The 19436-nt window shown below is 25.1% G+C and overlaps 2 protein-coding genes across 5 annotated transcripts; both read left to right on the forward strand.

The window, feature by feature from the left end:
- The first annotated feature begins 1098 nt into the window (after window positions 1-1098).
- Window positions 1099-11399, forward strand: LOC122848587. 2 transcript variants are annotated; one of them, XM_044146764.1, is made up of 3 exons: window positions 1099-1368; window positions 9093-10603; window positions 10786-11399. In XM_044146764.1, exons 2-3 carry the CDS (start codon window positions 9159-9161, stop codon window positions 11117-11119), a joined length of 1779 nt encoding a protein of 592 aa, XP_044002699.1. In that variant the 5' UTR covers window positions 1099-1368; window positions 9093-9158; the 3' UTR covers window positions 11120-11399. The 2 variants fall into 2 exon arrangements, with proteins under 2 accessions (XP_044002699.1, XP_044002698.1); XM_044146763.1 differs by lacking the exon at window positions 1099-1368 and adding an exon at window positions 6260-7269.
- Window positions 11400-12522: 1123 nt separating this feature from the next.
- LOC122848588 lies at window positions 12523-19223 on the forward strand. 3 transcript variants are annotated; one of them, XR_006373469.1, is made up of 17 exons: window positions 12523-12765; window positions 12848-12967; window positions 13052-13178; window positions 13257-13383; window positions 13704-13808; window positions 13897-14366; window positions 14495-14713; window positions 14888-15154; window positions 15255-15518; window positions 16897-17012; window positions 17098-17275; window positions 17347-17503; window positions 17599-17671; window positions 17829-18019; window positions 18079-18154; window positions 18261-18358; window positions 18518-18632. XR_006373469.1 is itself a non-coding variant. In XM_044146765.1 (17 exons), exons 1-17 carry the CDS (start codon window positions 12580-12582, stop codon window positions 18622-18624), a joined length of 2892 nt encoding a protein of 963 aa, XP_044002700.1. In that variant the 5' UTR covers window positions 12523-12579; the 3' UTR covers window positions 18625-19223. The 3 variants fall into 3 exon arrangements, 2 of the variants coding, with proteins under 2 accessions (XP_044002700.1, XP_044002701.1); XM_044146765.1 differs by having other exon boundaries at window positions 18079-18165; window positions 18518-19223; XM_044146766.1 differs by having other exon boundaries at window positions 14495-14695; window positions 18079-18165; window positions 18518-19223.
- The last annotated feature ends 213 nt before the right edge of the window (window positions 19224-19436 follow it).

Here is a 19436-nt window from a genome sequence, read left to right on the forward strand (position 1 = left end):
TGTAAGTTGGGGTAACGAACGGAATGACCTACATCAATTGATGAGCAAGTATTACATATAAGTTTATATGTTATAATAATACCTATTGTACATAAATATATTTATGGTATACAATATGTATTCAACTTATCAAACTAACTTTAATCGACTATACAACTTTTCTTTTTTTTTTTTAATTTATTACTATATATTTTACTGGCAATTATTTATTTAAAATATAAAAATTATATTCACTTGGCATTAGTCATAATATTCGAATAAATACATTAGCTTAATGTCTCTCACTAAAATAATTAAATAACAATAATAAAAATAATAATTTTAAAAGGAACATAAATATTACATACACTTTATCTCAACTGCGAGGATATTTTATTTGTCGAGGTGAGATTTTAAAAATAATACTTTAATTGCTTGCGAAGACAAGTAAAACATGATGATTTTTTTTTTATTATTTATTTAAAACTTTTTTTTTTTTATTTTTTATTTTAACCACATACATAAAAAACCGCACATTGAGCTCATGGTTAACTTGATTATTATTTGGCGCGTTTTATTTATCTATTTACCCAAAACGATTTGACAAATACATAAAATAATTAAGATGAAAAATAGATGTAATTATTGATTGATGAAAAAAATATATCAAGACACATAACTGTTTTATTTATCTATGAAGAATATTTAAAAATTCAAATACAATCAATCACAAAATATATATTTTAGTAAACGTTTTGATTTATTTTTAAATTTAAAAAATTAAAAAAACTAATTACACATGGATAAATAGAGGCAATATTTGAAAGGGCTTTTGAAATATTTGCTTTCTAATGTAGACGAAAATATTAATAAACTTGAATATCAATTTATCTATCATCAATGAATATTATTAAATTACGAAATCATAAATTTATTATAAAAATATATCAATTTTTTAAATTTAAATAGCTTTTATAATATTGATGAAAATAATTTTTATTATTTTAAAATTGTATGAATTAAATTGTAAACCACAATTTTTATTTAGTGGATATTTAATTATAGTATTAATTAATGTTGAAATGAATATAAATGGAGAATGGATTTGCGCCGGCGTTCAGTTGGTGAAAGAAGCGTGCTACGACAACTTCGATATAGTGATGTTAAATATTATTTTTTCTCTATCATTTCTATTTTTAAAAACAACTAATTTCATATATTAATATTTTACGCAATGACTTGTGATTTAAATAAAAATATATTTAAAAAAAAAAAATAAATATGTATTGTTAATTAATGGATATATACTATTGATTTGTTCAGTATGTTTATCATGATAATTTACAATTATTATCATAAGCAACTAGCAAAATTATCATCAATTTCAAGGTAATATAACAGAAAAAAAAAAATATTTAAATTTTGTAAATTACATTGACTGCGAGATTATATAATTGGTTTTTGTATTTTATTTTACATTTACACAATGTGAAATCAACAGTATTGTAAAAAAAAATTTCCCATTTTATTTTTCAAATATAAAAAAATTTATTTTTATATATTTCCTTTCTAATTAAAAATCGTTTAACGGAAAAATCCTTCAACAAGTATAAAAAAAGACGATGAGTTGTTTGAGAGATGAGTGAGAGAAAAATAAATAAAAATGTTTTATTGGAAAAAAATAAAAAGGGTAAAAATTGCAATATGCAAAAAGGAAGTTTAACTCGAATGAATTAAGATTCATGGTTTCGTGTCCCGGTAATTTGTGAATTGGTATATAAGTATCTTATAAAATCACAAGTCATGTCACGATTCGTCCTCGGCTGACACCGAGTCTGAATCCTCTTTCAGCACTGTTTATTGTTATATATAAACAACAACTCATAAATGCACCTCAGGAATATTTTAAAAAATCAATTTAGTTTTTTCAATGATAATCCTACACTTACTTGATGATTTTAAAAAGTTTGTCTGACATGATGCGGGTGTACATTGAAAGTGAAACTTCAAGTCTTCAATAAAAGGTCACACCCAAAAAAAAAAAAAATAAAAAAAACATCTGTATATATTATCAAAGACATCCACAGCTATTTTGTCTATATAATTTTATGCTAAATTATAAATCTCGATATTTCTTTTGTTTCTTATTTCGATGTGACGCTTTCCCCTTAATTCAAATTTCCATTGATGTATCATTAAAAATTATAAATAACAAAATAAAAATAATATAAAAAACAAAAATTTATTGCAAAGAAAATTCGTTCCAGAGAAAATTAAAAATAATAACATCAAGTAAATCTTTTGCAAGTTTAATGATTAATTAATTAACATGTCATTGTTGTTGTTGAAAAAAAAAAAGGCTTAACCTAGTTATTGTTAGCAAAAATATTATTAATTTATAAAATTAAATCTTTTGTGTATAATTTATATTATTCTTTAATGATTACTCTTTTGTTAATTTGTAGATTTTTTTTATTTAGAAATAATTATCAAGGTAGATAAATAGGATGCGTTAATTGTTGCGAGAAAATCATGGAAGCGTTGCAAGTTTCATGTATGATATTTACCAGAAGGTTTTACTAATTAACCACCCCGTGACGATATCCGTTTTTTATATAGTGCATTTAAAAATTATGTTATCACCTTGTGAGTGCAAAACTATAAACACCTTTTAAGTATCAACAGGTTCACTTGGTCCAGTAGTGTATATAGAAAATTATTTTGTCATGAGTCATAAACGAGATTTTATTATTATATTCTTGATGTTTTTTATTTTTATTATTGCAAAACAATATTATTATCAATCTGGAATTTATATAAAATATAAAAAAAAACAAACATTTTCAATGAATTTTAATTTTTTCTCCCTATTTTTATAATATATTTTATTTATAATAATATTCGAATGAATGTAAAGCCTTGAACCGTGTGATTAATATCAAATTATGAATGCAGAATGATGGGAATATTAACCTGATGATGATGAAGATCAACCTTCCATTTAAACAAAAAAAAAAAATATATAAATATTTAAATGACCGTGTCGCTATTGTCTCTGAATTACTCAACCTTAAGACAAAAAAATAAATAAAATATATAATTTCACATGTTCATATGATAGACTTTGAATTAATGTTATTTTTAAAAAATCAATTTTGAAAAGTTTTGAAATTTTTCGGTAGTTAAACAGATTGATGATATAATAATTTTTTAATTTTGTGGGAAAAAAATATATTAAAATTTTATCATAAGATTTATTTGAAAAAGGGCTTTGTATATAGAAAGTATGTAAATTTAATTTTAATTAAATTAGGTATAATGTATTTTTTAATATGAACAATTAATTGCTTAATTTTGTCATTTATATTTTGTAAAGATATTCATGCAATTCAGCAGAAAATGATACATTATTGAGTGCAATGACACGTGCTGTGTATGTGAAAGCATTTTCTAAAGGAAATCGTATAATATCAAATGTCATAAGCCATAAGATAGCTTTGATATTTTTTATTTTTTTCCTTCACAAACAATGCTACTGCTGGAAAATAAAAAATTACAAAAATATCATAAAATATTTCGTTAAAAGGATTATTAATTTTTTTTTTTTTTTTTACAATAAAATAATCGTTTTAAAAAAGATATAAAAATTTCTAATAAAATAATAATGCTATGTATTATGTCAAAATAAATTATGGGTCGTTTAATCTTATCACATATGAAAAATTGAAAAAAATTTTTAATCGAAATACACTATAGAGTTTATATTTTAATTTAAATTGTCGCACGTAATAAAAATATGTTTACATATCTAATTTAAAAATTGAAAGTATATTTAATTTAATTTATTATTTCGTAATTTATTTGAAAAAAAAAAAAAGTAAACATACTAATTTACAGGTGAGAAAAAAAAATATAAAATTTCATTAAAAAATATATTTAGAAAATGAATTTTGAAATTTAAAAAAAATATATATATTTCTGCTAGAACATCTGTTTAAATTATAGGTGTTGCAAGTTGTTTAGAAAATGACAAAAAAATTATAAATATTAAATAAATATTAAATAATATAAATTATGAAATTTATTAAAGAAAATAATGTTGTTTTTAAAAAACTATATTTATTTAAGTGTCTTTTACATTTTGTTATTTTTTTTTACTATGTTATCGTGTAATATATAGAGGTTTATCAACATGCAAGAATAATATTTATTAAAAACCTTGCTGATAGACAACAACACGCGTGTTAAATTTCAAATAAATTGCGACCAATTATATAGATTAGATATAGCCCGACAATACATTGTATCCTTGAATGAATTTTCATTTAAAAAAAAAAATAACTAAATTGCATTTTTGATTATTATTCATGAGTTTTAAATTCATATAATAATTAGAAGCTATTTAAAAATCGTTGATCTTCTTCAACGTTGAAAATATAAAATAAATTAAAAATAACTTTGAAATTAATTTGACATTATAAATGCGTTACTCAGCATTTGTCTAACGTTTTTTTCATTTTTCATTGATCAAAAGAATTAAAAAATAAAAAGGTTTTAGTGGCAATGATGAGAGGATATCTATATAAACATAATTATTATAATAATAAATTTTGAGCAAGTCGTCTAAATTCTTATTTTATTTTTGCTGTAATTATTACAAGACATATATTTTATTCTTAAATTTATTTTAATTTAGATAATTCTCAAATTTTATTGACGAAACAAAATCTGGGAAATCATGTGATCTTTACACGTCGATGTCAACTTGAAAAAATATTATTTCTTCATTGACTCGTTGATAAAATGATTTAATAAACAAAAATAAATTCAAATAAAAAAATATTTTTATACGTAGAAGGAATAAAATTTTTTAACTTTATCATATTGTTTTTTATCTTTGAGGTTTTGTGGTTTTAAACGGGCATTTTACTTAGACACTTAAAAATACATTATATATATGGATGATGATGATATATATACACATTGTAATTTAAACTGTCAAGACTAACATTAGCAATTTATGATCATTCATTATTTCAGTTTGCCAGTTTAAGTTACCATAAATTCATCGATAAATCTCAACACTTTTACTTATTTTATCTCTTTCTATCATCACTTGCACATCTACAAATCAATTAATCTATTATTCATCTAGCAAATTCACCACTATTAATTTACCACAAATTACAATTAAAAATTAATTAAATTAATCAAGATTTAGAAAAATAAAAAATATACATTGCTACTTTCAAATAGTAAAATAAAATAAAAATAAATATTATATTTGAAAAAAAAAATAAATTAATCGAAACACTTGTTTTTTGTGATTAAACAATAACTTTATTTATTTATTTATATTTTATTTATCAAAATAATATGTACAAGTCATTAAAATAAACTACAAATTTTTATTTATAATTTAAATTATATTATTTTCTAAATAATTTGATCATTCAATCAATCACTCAATAAAATTTAATCTCGTGAACATAAAAATTTAAAATTGTAATAAATTTAAATAGAAAAATAAATATAAATAAAATAAATATCAATGAAAAAGTCCTTGAAGAAATCAAGATCGAAGAAAGTCAATTTCATCTTTGGTATTTGCATCCGGTAGTTCCTAATAATAATAAAAAAACAAAATCAACATAATTTCATGTATTCATGCATATACATATCCAGATAAAATAGTATATGATATATAAAATAAAATAAAATATAAATATAAAAAAAGAGAGACAGAAAAAAAGACTAAAAATTAAATAAAAAAAAAATAGAAAATAAAAAAAGCAGGAGCAGCTGGTCCAGCGATGCGTTACTGCTTTCTTGGATCTTAGTGTTATGTGCCCCCCATATGATTGGTGATAGTGATAAAGTGGGATGATGATGAAAAAGAGGGGTTTAGCTCGTTGACCGATCAGGTTGTTCATATATATATATGTTCCTCTCACATGATCAAGACTGATCAAGAAAAATATATTGTTCAATGAGATAAAGTAAGAAAGAGCATACAAACCAAAAGAGGCATATCGAATAAGTAAAAGAGATCGTTGCTCAATGATCCAGCTTGTGTATGAGAAAGAAATAAAATATATATATAAAGTAGTAGCAGTAACAGCAGCACTCAGCAGCATGCTGGACCATCAACATTGTCTAGATGACCCGGTAATAAACAAGGACGTCCAATGCACTTTTTTTTTTTTTTTTTTATTTCTTCTCAACTGAAAAATAAAAATAAAATATCAAGTAAGACTGATGGTGTGGACGAAGCTCGGGTGGTAAAAGATACATACAGATAAGTAAAGGAAAAAAGGAAAATATAAGAAGTTGCATTTTCTTTTTAATATTTTTTTTTTTTTATTTTTCATTTCCACTTGGTTGGATGTGTTGGCTGGGTGGTATACATGTATCTTCTTTTTCTTTTCTCATATAACTCTGTCTTTCCCTTTCCAAGTACACACATTGAATTGAGTTGAATATTTTGTGGTAGTGGTGGTGATGGAGGTGGTGATTGTGGTGGTAGTAATAGTAGTTGGTAGTAGTAGTGGTAGTGTTCTCATGCCGGTTGAGACGCTCTCGGTAACCCGGAGAGATTCCCCGAGAGATGTAAACTTGGCCGGAATAGAACTCTCAATAGAACTTGCGCCAGCTTCTTTAAAGCCACATGTATCTATCTAGTTTTATTTTATTTTTTTTATTATCAATCTGTCTGTGTAATGGTTAAGTAAATAATAATATTTATTTTAATTAATTTTCGGAGTAATGTAAATTATTTTTTATCAAAAATTAATCAGTTTAATCAAGTGATATTAATCAAATTAAAAAACTAAGTGAATATTGTAAATAAACAATAGTGCTTTTGTGTTGTATTAAAAAAAAAAATAACAAAAGTTACACGTAGCTTGATAAAAAAAAATAAAATAAAATTCTTCATTAGATTAAAAGCAAACGAAAAACACGAAAAAGATAAAAGATATATATTTAAAAAGTTTTTTTATAAAAAATATAAAAAAAAAAAAAAATAAAAATATCTGACAGAGAGGCGTTTGACTGGTTGGATCTACAGACTGCTGGATCAATTGACCGAATGCGCTTGTGTCTCGCACATGGATCTATCGACTGACGGGCGTGTGTGGGCACCACGTCTGGCCAATGTCCCGGACGTTATTTTATTATTATTAAAAATTCAAATATCAAACTTGAAAAGTTTATTATAATCAAGTGATAATCATCAATTTGAATTATTTATCAAATAAATAAATAACAATTTAACAATTATTTAAATTTGTAAGTGACTATTTCCTTGATTATTATCAATACGATTTCTAGACATTGATAGACTCGCTTTCATAAACATCTTGTGGGCGTTATATATTTTTTTTAAACCAGTGGTTTTAGTATTTCCCCAAGCATGCGCAATTTTTTTTTTTTTTTCCTCATAATATTTTTGCTTCATTTTATTAATCATTATTATTTTAAATTTTTGACTGAGAACCCAAGAAGAGGAGTGAAGATTCATCCAAGTGTAAATACTGGCTGAATAAAAAATAAATAAATAAAAAAAAATTGCGATGAGGGCATACAGCCGGTTTTGTGGACCGATTTCTATATGGTACTCTTTCACCTCTATATAGTAAACCTATATACTAACAAATCTTGCCTGGCAACTGGCCGTTGCAACCAGTAAATTTTTATTTATTTTATTAATTCTCTCCTTCTCACTTTCTTACTATTATTTATTTCAAACTAAATTATTCATTTGCATTTAGCTAGTCACGAATTACATTATATCAATTGTTGTAATAATATATATTTTTTTCCTCATTTTAATGCGAATGAAATCGAGTTGTTGTTTTTTGTTGTTGTTCATCCTACTAATTTCACAAATTACAAATTTATTTGCAATATTTAAACGTATACATTTTTATTTACTTGATTAGCAAAGTCACGTAAATTTTCGCTAATAATAAAAATAAAATAGTGACAAAATGTTGTTGCAACTGGAGCAATTAATGGATCACTGCAGAGAGGATAATTGAAAGGTGGTAATTTGTTATATTGCGTCGACATACATATAATTCATAGAAGGAGATGATGAAATAGTAGATAAAAAAAAATGTAAAATAAAATATGTTGATGATAAGAAATAGGAAGAGGAAGAGAAGGAAGAGAACGACATGTCTGATGTTCACTTGAGAAAGTTTTTTGTTGACGATAGCAATTGGATTAGTCGAACACTCGTGCTTGTCCATCGTAACGTGCTAGTTGCACATACACGTATACACTTAAAAAAAAAAAAACTATTAGATAAAACAAGGGTAACATAATAACAAAAACGTGAGAAATAGCTGTAAAATATTATTATTGATAGAATATAAAAAAATGATTTTTTAATATTGACTATATACAAATTTATGATTATTAAATTATTAGAAGAGATAAGGCGATGCGGTTAAAAGGCACTTGTATCATTATCATCATGTGAATGAGGTAAAATAGACATGAGAAAAAAAAAAAAGCATACAACACTGTCAGATGAAAAATTTTTACAACCGGTTTATTCTTCGTACGAATAATATACCCCAAGACCCGTTTGCCTACCTTTGGACATTTTACCTCTTTATCATCATAATCATTTTTATCATTACCCATATTTTCATTTTAAAAAATTATTATCCAATATTTTATTACATCTATGAGCTACTTTATCTATCAGCTTTATTTTTCTAATAACTATTTTCATTTTTGTTGGTTAAATAATTTTTTATATACTGTGTGAAGTTTGTAATGATTTTTATTAATTTTTTTTTTTTTTATCTTCTTTATATATTTGAAGAATGTTGTTGTGGCAATGTGTCAAAATATTTATCAGTGTTGATAAATATTTAATAAATTTATAACGCAATTAGAATTTAAAAAAATGCCATTAGATATTTTTTATTTTAATTATACTAGTATATTGATGATATATTAGTTTATTAAAATAACACAATTAGTAAAAAGTACAGTTATTTAAATTAAAAAAAAAAAATATCTACAAGTTTTTTTTTATTTAACTCATGATGATAAATTTCAATGAATGATTTGTTTGTTTGTTTTTTTTTTTACAGTTCAACTTGACAGAGTGCTATAATTCAAAAGAGAATAGAAAAAATATATATAGATAAAAAATCACAATGCTTCACAGTTTCTCGAGCGGAGGCTCCAGATGTGCTCGACGTGGTCTAGTATTCGTGTTCATTTGGGGCCTCGTAATGATTGGTGCATTGCAATATCGACGAGTTGAAAATGAAGTATTACAACATGATAATCCAACAATGAATGATGAAAATTATCCAACAGCTGGTTCATGGGATCATTCATTAGATATATCATCAGCATCATCATCATCATCATCACAAATTAATAATGAACAATGGCAAACAAGTGAATTAACAAATGACCAAAAAAATTTACCACTAGATTATAAAAGTATAAAAAATTTGAGTAATAAATTATTATTATTAAATCAACGTGAGCCATTACTTGATAAAAGTCCACCAAAAACCGAGAATGAATTAATAAAAGAAATTGAAAAACGTTTACCAAGTTTACCAATATCATACTGGATGAAAAATAATGATTTAGTAAAATCAAAAAATCAAAATGACAATAATATTAAATCATCAAATTGTGTACCACATTATCCAAGTATATTTGATCTTGAATTTAATAATATTTATTGGCAAACATTAAAAAGTAGTAATGGTACATTTCAGCTATTTGGTGCTTACTATGATAATAGAAAATTATCACGTATTGGACCAGCAATAAGGATTGTTGGTATGATTGATAGAATTGAGCCAAAAATAAAAACATATTGTCAATTATGGTATGATGGTGAACGTGAACCAAAAATAGTTGATATATTTGAATATAAATATATATGGTTTTCAAAATGGGGTAATTATAAACAAGGTATTTATCAGCCATATGTTATTGCATGTAAAGTACCACAATCACATTGGTCAAAAGGACCACCAGCATCAATATCACTTGTTGAAAAACCATGTAATACAGCAACAAATAATTTACGTGTTATATATAATCGTCCATTAAAAAAAAAAGAATTTGCTGTATGTGTTAAAGGTTTAGATTTTTTACATGAAGATTTATCAGTTAAATTAACTGAATGGATTGAATTAATAACAATGCTTGGTGCTGATAAAATATATTTTTATGAACTTCAAGTACATCCAAATGTAACAAAAGTACTTAATTATTATGAAAAATTAGGTAAAATTGAAGTAACACCATTAACATTACCTGGTGGACAACCAAATGTACCAGCATTTCAACATATATATTTAACTAAAAAAACAAATCATAAAAGACAAAATGAATTAATACCATATAATGATTGTCTTTATAAACATATGTATGAATATGAATATATTGCATTACTTGATATTGACGAAGTTATAATGCCAGTACAAGATAATACATGGAGTGAACTTATGAGACGTGTTTTACCCAAGGCCCTGAGTATACGAAATGAGACTCGTGCATCGTATAACGTAAGAAATGTATACTTTCTCGATGACCTTCTACATTCACATGGATCCTTTGACCACGTGCCGAGGTGAGTGAGTGAAATAACGCTTGTTATTTTATTTTATTTTATTTATTCATTGATATTATTATTATTATTATTTACTCTCTTTCACGCTTTAAATCACAACAGGATATAAAAATTTTTATGATTCATTTAAAAGTAATATATATTTATAGTTGATATATTTTTTATTTTTATTTTCATTTCAGATATATGCACATGCTTCAACACGTTTATAGATCAAAGAATTTTACAAAACCAAATCAATATGTTAAATGTTTTCATAATCCAGAACGTGTTGTTACACTTCATAATCATTTTCCACTTGCTTGTCTTGGTGCTGGATGTACAAGTTATCCAATTGATACTGAAGATGCACAATTACAACATTATCGAGCTGATTGTGTTAAATCATTAAAAAAATCATGTTTACAATATCGTGAAAATAGTGTTATGGATACAACTATTTGGCGATACAAGGACAAACTTGTTGAGCGTGTCACCAAGACACTCGAGACCCTGGGTTTTTTTGGACCAGGATAAATTAAAAGTGGAAAAAAAACAACAACAAATAAACCAGTTCAATTCCAACTTTCTTAATCGTTGGATTTTTATTATTTTTAATATGTTTTTTTTTATTTTTTTTTCAATTTTATATCCTTGTTCCGAGGAATTGGAACTTGATTCCCTGGAACGACGATGGCATACATATTTTTAATTGAAAAAAATAATAAAATAATTTTTTTTTTTTTTCTATTTAAACTGATTGAGCGTGATGTTTTATTTTTTTTTAATTTTTCATCGCTTGTTTTAGCAATGATAACAAGACTTTTATAGATAAAAAAAAAAAAAAAAAAAAAAAAATCTTTAAATATTTAAATGACTAAATAAATACAAAAAAAAAAATAAATTTATAATAAATAGATTTAGAAAGAGTACCAGGATTTGACTTGCATAACGTTTACGTTTTGTATTGCATTATTATTAATAAAAATTAAATATTGTAAATTGCAGTGCATACGTGGCAATAGACTCATCCAAGGCCTATGCTGAGGATAAAACATTTTTTACAATTGTAAGCATCTTGTTTTTTTTTGTACAGTAAAAAAAGTTGTTGTAGTATTTAATTGATAAAATAAATAATAAATATATATTGATTTATTTATTTTAAAATATAAATTGTTTATTTATTTATATAATTTACATGAATTTATTTTAATATTTAACAAAATGTGTTATTTAAATTTTCATCATGCCAGAAAGTATATACGAGAGTAAAATATGTGTATATAATATTTTATAATGAAAAATCCCAGTCGGTAAATTCAAATGGGTGACGTGATCTGGATTTCACTGGATTTGAATATGTGCTTTTGAGCTTTTTCACAAGTAGAATTTATATATATACATATACAAACAATGTGAATATGTTTACCCCACTGTTTTTTTGTTTTTTTTTAAATTTTATGAGTTTTAGTTTTCACATGAACCAACCACAAGAAGTCTGTTGGTCTGGTGGGTGGTTGGAGGATATAAATATGATGACAACCCACGCAAATAACTGACACACGCGGTTCCTCACACGTTGACTACTAGCTACTTGCTAGTTTGATTTTATTAAAAAATCATCATGCAACAAATTAGTCTCTTCTAAGACATAAAAAAAAAAAAAAAATTACATCTAAAAATTTTTATAGTTTATTATTTAAAAAAATTAATGATTTATTTGCTATCATTTATCAGAATTTATTTATTTTTTATTATAAAAAAAAAATACCTAATTAATTTAATTATGTTTTTTTTATCTTGATTTTTTGTAATAATTATTTCAAGTTTTTTACGCTTGAAAAATTATGTCGACTTTGTTACGAGTGTTTATTTTAAAATATATACAAAAAAATATTTGTGAAAAGTTTAAATATTCAGTATAATTTTATTCATTTTATTTATTTTTTTTTTATTAAAATATTTGATAAATTTGTTTATTAAATTTATTGGTAAAAATGATGGATATGGGTGATATTGAGATTGAACAAAAACCTCCATCAAAGTGTATGACATTCCTGGGAATGATGTGGAAATTTTTTAAATGTATATTTTCACATGTGACACTTGTATCACTTGTCGTTGCTTACTGTGTGTTTGGAGCATATGCATTTGAAAGACTTGAGTCAGAACATGAAAAAGACGTACGGTGATTAATAATATATTGTTTTTTTTTTTTCTATCATGATGATATCATATATAATAAAAATTATTGATAATTTACAGGTAAAAAAAAGTATTAAATATGTGAGAAATAATATTACAGAAAAGCTATGGACTAAAACAAAAGAATTCGAAATATTGGATGATCGTTTTTGGATAAATAGTACTGTTGAAATACTGAGGGTAATATTTATTTAATTTATTTCGATTGTTAAAGAAAAAAGAATCAATAATGAGTTCATCGAAATATATAATTTTTAAAAATAGGAATTCGAAACAAACTTGCTGAGAAAAATGAAAAAAGAAGGCTGGGATGGAAGTGAAGATTTAAATAATATACAATGGACATTTGCTGGTGCATTATTTTATTCAATTATTGTTATAACAACAATTGGTTTGTTAATCTTAATTAATTATTTATATTTTAATTATAAATTAAAAAATTTATGTATATATTTTATTTTTTAACCAGGCTATGGCCACATTTCGCCCAAGACACAGAATGGCAAGGTTGTAACAATATTTTATGCCATTCTAGGTATACCCTTGATGCTTTTATGCCTATCGAATATCGGTGATGTCATGGCATCTAGCTTCAGGTGAAAAAAAAATAAAAATTAAATAAAAAAACGTCCATTTGTTCGATAAAGAAAAAAACCACAAACAGTAGTAGGTGTTTGATGAGATTCTACAAGCACACAAGTTTCACTTTGTTCATTTTTTTTTTTTTTTTTTTTAAATGCCTGTTCATCCGTCCAACGAGTTTGTTAACTTTATTCAAAGAGTGAAAGCATCCATGACGTGTTGAATTTTATTTTATGTTTATTTTTTTTATTCATTTTATTATGATTATTTCTGGATCAATGAAGATTATTTTTTAAAAACTATTATTATATATTTATAATGGTTTACATGACAGGTTTCTCTACTGGAAAATATGCTGTTATGTTTGTACAAGACCACCAAAGCCACGAAGAGTTAGAAGCAACATACCAAGGGGTTACAGTGTTCGTCAAGTATCTGGGTATATTTTTAATTAATACATATAAGTATCAAATAAATAAATAATAAAAGACAACAAAAAAAACCATATATATTATTTATTTTTATAGACGTGGACATGGTAGAAGTGGTACATCATTACGTAGATCAGTTAGAACAAGTCAACGTTCAGCTGATTCAGCACTTGGCCTATCTGAAAGTATGACTAGATCAACAGATATTGATTATCGTTATCAACAGAGACGTTATGATGTTGATACACATTTAAATGATCCAAGAGTATCATACACAACACGCTCAACTTTACCGTCAATGGCATCACCACGTAATCTTCATTTAACAGCACCATCAAGACATACTTATGATTATCGTGTTGCAGCATCAACATCACCACGTCTTGGTGGTAATAAAAGTGGAAAATTAAATACTGGTGGTGGTACCATTTCTGGTGCAACTCAATCATTAGACAGAAGATTATTTGTTGCTCAAAATGATGTTGATAAAACTCCCGTTCTTTTTAACAAATATGCTATTGCTGAGGCTGACTTCAATGGGCGTGAAATACCAAGGGATAAAAGAGGTATTTTGGGATACGTCATAAAAAAAGAAAGAAAGATAGATAGAGATAAAAAAAAAATAAATAAATTAAAAAAAAAAATATATAAATGTGTGTGTAAGCATATAAATGTATAACGTAAATTTTGATAGAATTTTTAGATGACTATGGAGGAAATAGAAGATTACCAACAACAGGATCAGATTACGCAACTTTACCAAGATTAGGTCAACCAAGAAATAATCAAAGATGTCATTCTGTTGAACCTCGTTCAAGTAATTATGATAAAAATATTTATCTTGATACACCAAGACCAAGAAAAATACCAGTAATTGTTCCACGAAGACTAAGAAGTAATCATAATTATATTCGTAAGCGATATATTATTTTAACCTTTCCTTTTTTTTTATTGATCCATGTTTTTTTATTTCTATTTTAATTTATTACAAAAAGAAAAAAAATATTGTAATTTATTTAAATATATTTATGCTTGAAATGAATTAATTGTTTATCAAATTATGTATATATAATAATTTTTATTACAGCACGTTCACATAGAAAAGAAGCACCATCACCAAGAATAATGTCACCAATGGGTTTTGCAGTACATCGTCAAGTATATGCTGATGATATTGATTATGATGACTATTCAACACCAGTTGAGGATCAAACAATAAAACCAGTACCAATTTGGCTTTGTGTATTTCTTGTTGTAAGTTATATACTTGCTGGTGCTGTATTATTTAATAGTTGGGAACATTGGAATTTTCTTGATTCTGCGTATTTTTGTTTTATCACATTGACCACCATCGGTAAGTACACCACAATATTTTTTTTATTTTTTAAATTTGACCTCGTGCCAAATAAATATCACATCCACAAAGCATTGCCAATTTTTAATTTTCTTGTAAGGTTTTGGTGATTTTGTGCCAGCTCATCGACTTGAATCAGATGTATGGGATTCACCACATATGGGAATTGTATTGTGTTCGCTATATTTATTATTTGGAATAGCATTACTTGCAATGAGTTTTAATCTTGTTCAAGAAGAGGTAATAACAAATGTTAAAGAAGTTGCAAAACGTCTTGGAATAATTAAAGACAAGGACAATGATGACGATGATGATGATGATTATGATGATGAACCAATTGAAATTGATGATAATTATGATGATGGTAATTATGATTGTGAATTTGGTGTTTATAATCATGATGATCAACCACATGGCTATGATGAAACTTGATAATTATTTATAAATATTTATTATTTTTCTTTTTCTATTATTTTTATTTATTTATTTTTCTTTTTTTTTTTTTTTTGTTGTTGTCTTCAGTCTTGTGTGTGTATATGTGTGTGGTTTTAAATAAAATCATTAAAAATTATATATAATAGTTTATAATTATTTATATACATGTTTTATGTCTTAATATTAGTGACAGGTTTATATACATTTTATTTTGTTCTCGTTTTTAAAACAAGACACTGTTAGTTGAATTTTATTCATCTTCTAGTTTTTCTATTTTTCATGATTTAAAATTTTTTTTTTTATTTTTTTTTATTTTTGTCTTTCTTTCTCTTCATTTATTCATTTCGGGACAAGTTACCTCTGTCTGAGCAGCGTATTGCTTATAATTTTAGAAATGCGCTATTTTGAGTTTAGTATGCCGTTGTTGCGGACAAAAATTTAACGTCTGGTGAAGAAGAAAATGAGACAGACCACAAGTAGTTCAAGAAGATCCAGTACATAATCATCATTCAGTTTAACTTGTCATTTAAAATACAAGAAAAAAAAAAAACATATATCATCAATAATAATAATAAATATAGCCAATAGATAAATAGGAAAAAAAAAAAAAGTAATTCATCTGCGCGTCTTTGATAAAACGAATCCTTGTCTGTTAAAGTTTCCGCGAACCGATTCCAGAGTTTAACACAGAAACGAGGGAAAAACTTTTTGCTTATTTTATTTTCTTTACTACTTCTCGTCTTCTTTGCTTATTTTTTATTTATTTTTTTCTTCATCAAGATAAAGCAATCGTGAGTTTCAAGTAGTGAAGATCGAGGTCGTAATGTATATATGTACTGAAGGCTCTATTTTATTTATTTTTTTTTGAAATTGGAATCAAAGTGTTTATAGATTGAGTTCACGTGCTGATTTCTTTTCAAGTGTAAATTGTTGAAAATTTTTTAAAAACTTGACAATAAATTAATTAATTATTTAATCATTATAATCATGAAAAATAATGACAGTGTTATTGGTGAAGTTTTAAATAAATAAATAAATAGTAATGGAAGAATCAAGAAATTTAAATCAATTAAATACAATTCGTGGTAGATTAAAAAATACTCATGATAATTTAAATAATAAAAGTGTATTAGTAAAACGTCAACGTGGTAATTCACGTCGTGAATGGCGTGATGGTCACAGTAGAAAACGAAAAAAACGTAAAAAATTACTTGGTGAAAAAATAGCTGATTGGATAAGAGGATTTCTTGCATTTTTATTCAGTAATGTTGGTATTGTTTGTCTTGTTATTGGTTATACAATTGCAGGTGCTTTTATATTTGAAACAATTGAAGGTACACACAGTAGAAAAGTTGGTAATGGATATGATGTACCATTATCAAGAAATGAAACAGCAATATTACTATGGGATTTAACATACAAGGTAATGATATTTCATGAATATTTTAATAATATTATAATAATAATATCATTTAAGAAAATGATTGTTTAGTTGGTTTATTATTAAGGTAAATATATTTTCTGAGGAATTATGGAAATCAAAAGTCAATGATATATTATCTGGTTATCAAAAAAAATTGGTAAATGCTGTTGAAAAAGGATGGGATGGTACTGATTCAACTGATAATCGTCAATGGACATTTGCTGGTGCATTTTTATATTCACTTACAGTCATCACAACAATTGGTCAGTCATTATATCAACAATTTATTTGTTAAATATAATATTAATTAATTTATTTTATTTCTGTTTTATAGGATATGGTAATTCAACTCCAAAAACAATGTGGGGTAAAGTTATTACTATTGGATATGCAATTGCTGGTATGCCACTATTTCTTTTATACTTGAGTAATATTGGTGATATATTAGCAAGAAGTTTCAAGTGGACATATGCACGTTGCTGTTTATGCAGGTATAATTTAATAATTTAACATTATATTTTACTAGGAATATTATTTTAAACTTTGTTTTAATTTTTGTTTATTACTATTTCATGTTTTAAAAAAGATGTAGAAAAAGGCCACGAGTACCACGTGATCCACGTTCATCTGTTAGAGAACCAAAAAAAAATACCTGGCAGGTTTGTATATATATATTTATGTAAAATTTTATGACTTTATTTTTAGAAGTGTATATAAATGTGTATTTAAACTAATGATTTTAAAATGATTGATGGTGGAAAATAAATAAAATAAAATGAGCTTGAATTTATGATATATTTATTTATTTATTTTAAGATGGTTAAATTGCAATCTGGTAGACTTGACACAGTAAGTATTGATGGTGAAATTGAATCAATGTCTAAATCAACAGGAAGTGATGAGGACAATGATGATGAAAGTGAAGATGATGATGATGATGAGAGTGGTCGTTATGATCCACAAAGAATAACTGTTCCATTGACACTGTGTCTTGGAATAATGGTTGGGTATGTTATCATTTTTTATTAAATTAATTTTCATTAAATTAATTTTTCTAATTTTACAGATATGTTTGTGGTGGAGCATTATTATTTTCAAAATGGGAAGATTGGGATTTTCTTGATGGTTCCTATTTTTGTTTCGTATCCTTGTCGTATCCTTTTTAAAACAAAAAATTATTTAAAAAAAAAAATAACAAACGATAAAAAAAAAAAAAGAGTCATATTTTTAACTTAATTTTAAAATTAGAACAATTGGCTTTGGTGACATTGTTCCAGGTGATAAAATATACTCTGGTCAAGGTATCGAGCTGTCTTTTATTTTCTGCTCAATGTACCTCATGTTGGGTGAGTTTTAAAACTGACATTTTTATCATTATATTTTAACAACAAAGAGAATAAAAAAATATAAAAATAAACTCAATAAAAAATTTAAAAAAAAAGACAAGATAAAATATGATGTATCTATAAATAAAAATATTTAAAAAAATAATAAAATATTTACAGGTATGGCATTGATAGCAATGTGTTTCAATCTGATGCAGGAAGAAGTGATGGCTAAAATGCGATCATTTACGCGATCAGTTAAACACGTACTCAGATGTGACAGATAAAAACAACAAGTATATGTGTAAACATGCAGCTTGACAATTGTCCATGTATAATGATGATGATGTTGATGATGATGATGATGAAAAAATAAAAAATCTATTGAAGAAATAAGAGATAAATAAAGTGAGCAACATAAAAATTAAAATGTCCAACAACACACTCACAACTTACATAGGTATATAGTTTAATTTTTTTTTTTTTTTTTGTTGTATGGTGAATGACCCATTTGATATTCCTTTAAAAGACCAGTGACTACCTACTATGTATATATCACGACCTGACACAATTCACTGCTTGAGATAAATGTACTCGATACAAATACTCACACAATATATATATATATCAACAATAATACATGTTTAAACTTTACTCACAGCTCTTCAATATACTAAAGTAATTTTCTTCAGTGTTCTACTTTTCATCAAGTCACATTTCACATCCCTCGTTCATTTAAATAAATAAAATATAAAAAGCACAAACAAACATTTCATTCAATCGAAACAACACAATACACATATTCCATGTACTCAATTTAACATTATTTATTAATTTTAAATATAAAAGACATCTGGTTCTGGCATTCAATCAAATATATCTTTAATATTCCACATATATTTGTAACCAATATTTAATTTCAATAATAGACATGTATATTTCATATTGAAATAATAAATTTATAATGTTAATTTACTAATTGAATCATTGAATGAATTCATCTGGATTATATATAAATAATACTTGGCATTTTTAATCGACAGAAAAAAAAAAAAAAAAATCTATCAGCTTCTTATTATTTATCATTTTTATTATCGCA

Source organism: Aphidius gifuensis, linkage group LG2 (assembly GCF_014905175.1).
Source record: "Aphidius gifuensis isolate YNYX2018 linkage group LG2, ASM1490517v1, whole genome shotgun sequence".
Lineage (NCBI taxonomy): Eukaryota > Metazoa > Arthropoda > Insecta > Hymenoptera > Braconidae > Aphidius > Aphidius gifuensis.

Bases quoted from the DNA above. Each gene is read 5' to 3' on its own strand.
- LOC122848588 (XM_044146765.1), top strand. From the start codon at position 12,580: ATGATGGATATGGGTGATATTGAGATTGAACAAAAACCTCCATCAAAG. The intron at 12,766-12,847 runs GTACGGTGATTA...GATAATTTACAG, and splicing joins AGTCAGAACATGAAAAAGAC to GTAAAAAAAAGTATTAAATA. The intron at 15,519-16,896 runs GTAATTATGATT...ATACAATTGCAG, and splicing joins TGATGATAATTATGATGATG to GTGCTTTTATATTTGAAACA.
- LOC122848587 (XM_044146764.1), top strand. From the start codon at position 9,159: ATGCTTCACAGTTTCTCGAGCGGAGGCTCCAGATGTGCTCGACGTGGT. The intron at 10,604-10,785 runs GTGAGTGAGTGA...TTTTCATTTCAG, and splicing joins TCCTTTGACCACGTGCCGAG to ATATATGCACATGCTTCAAC.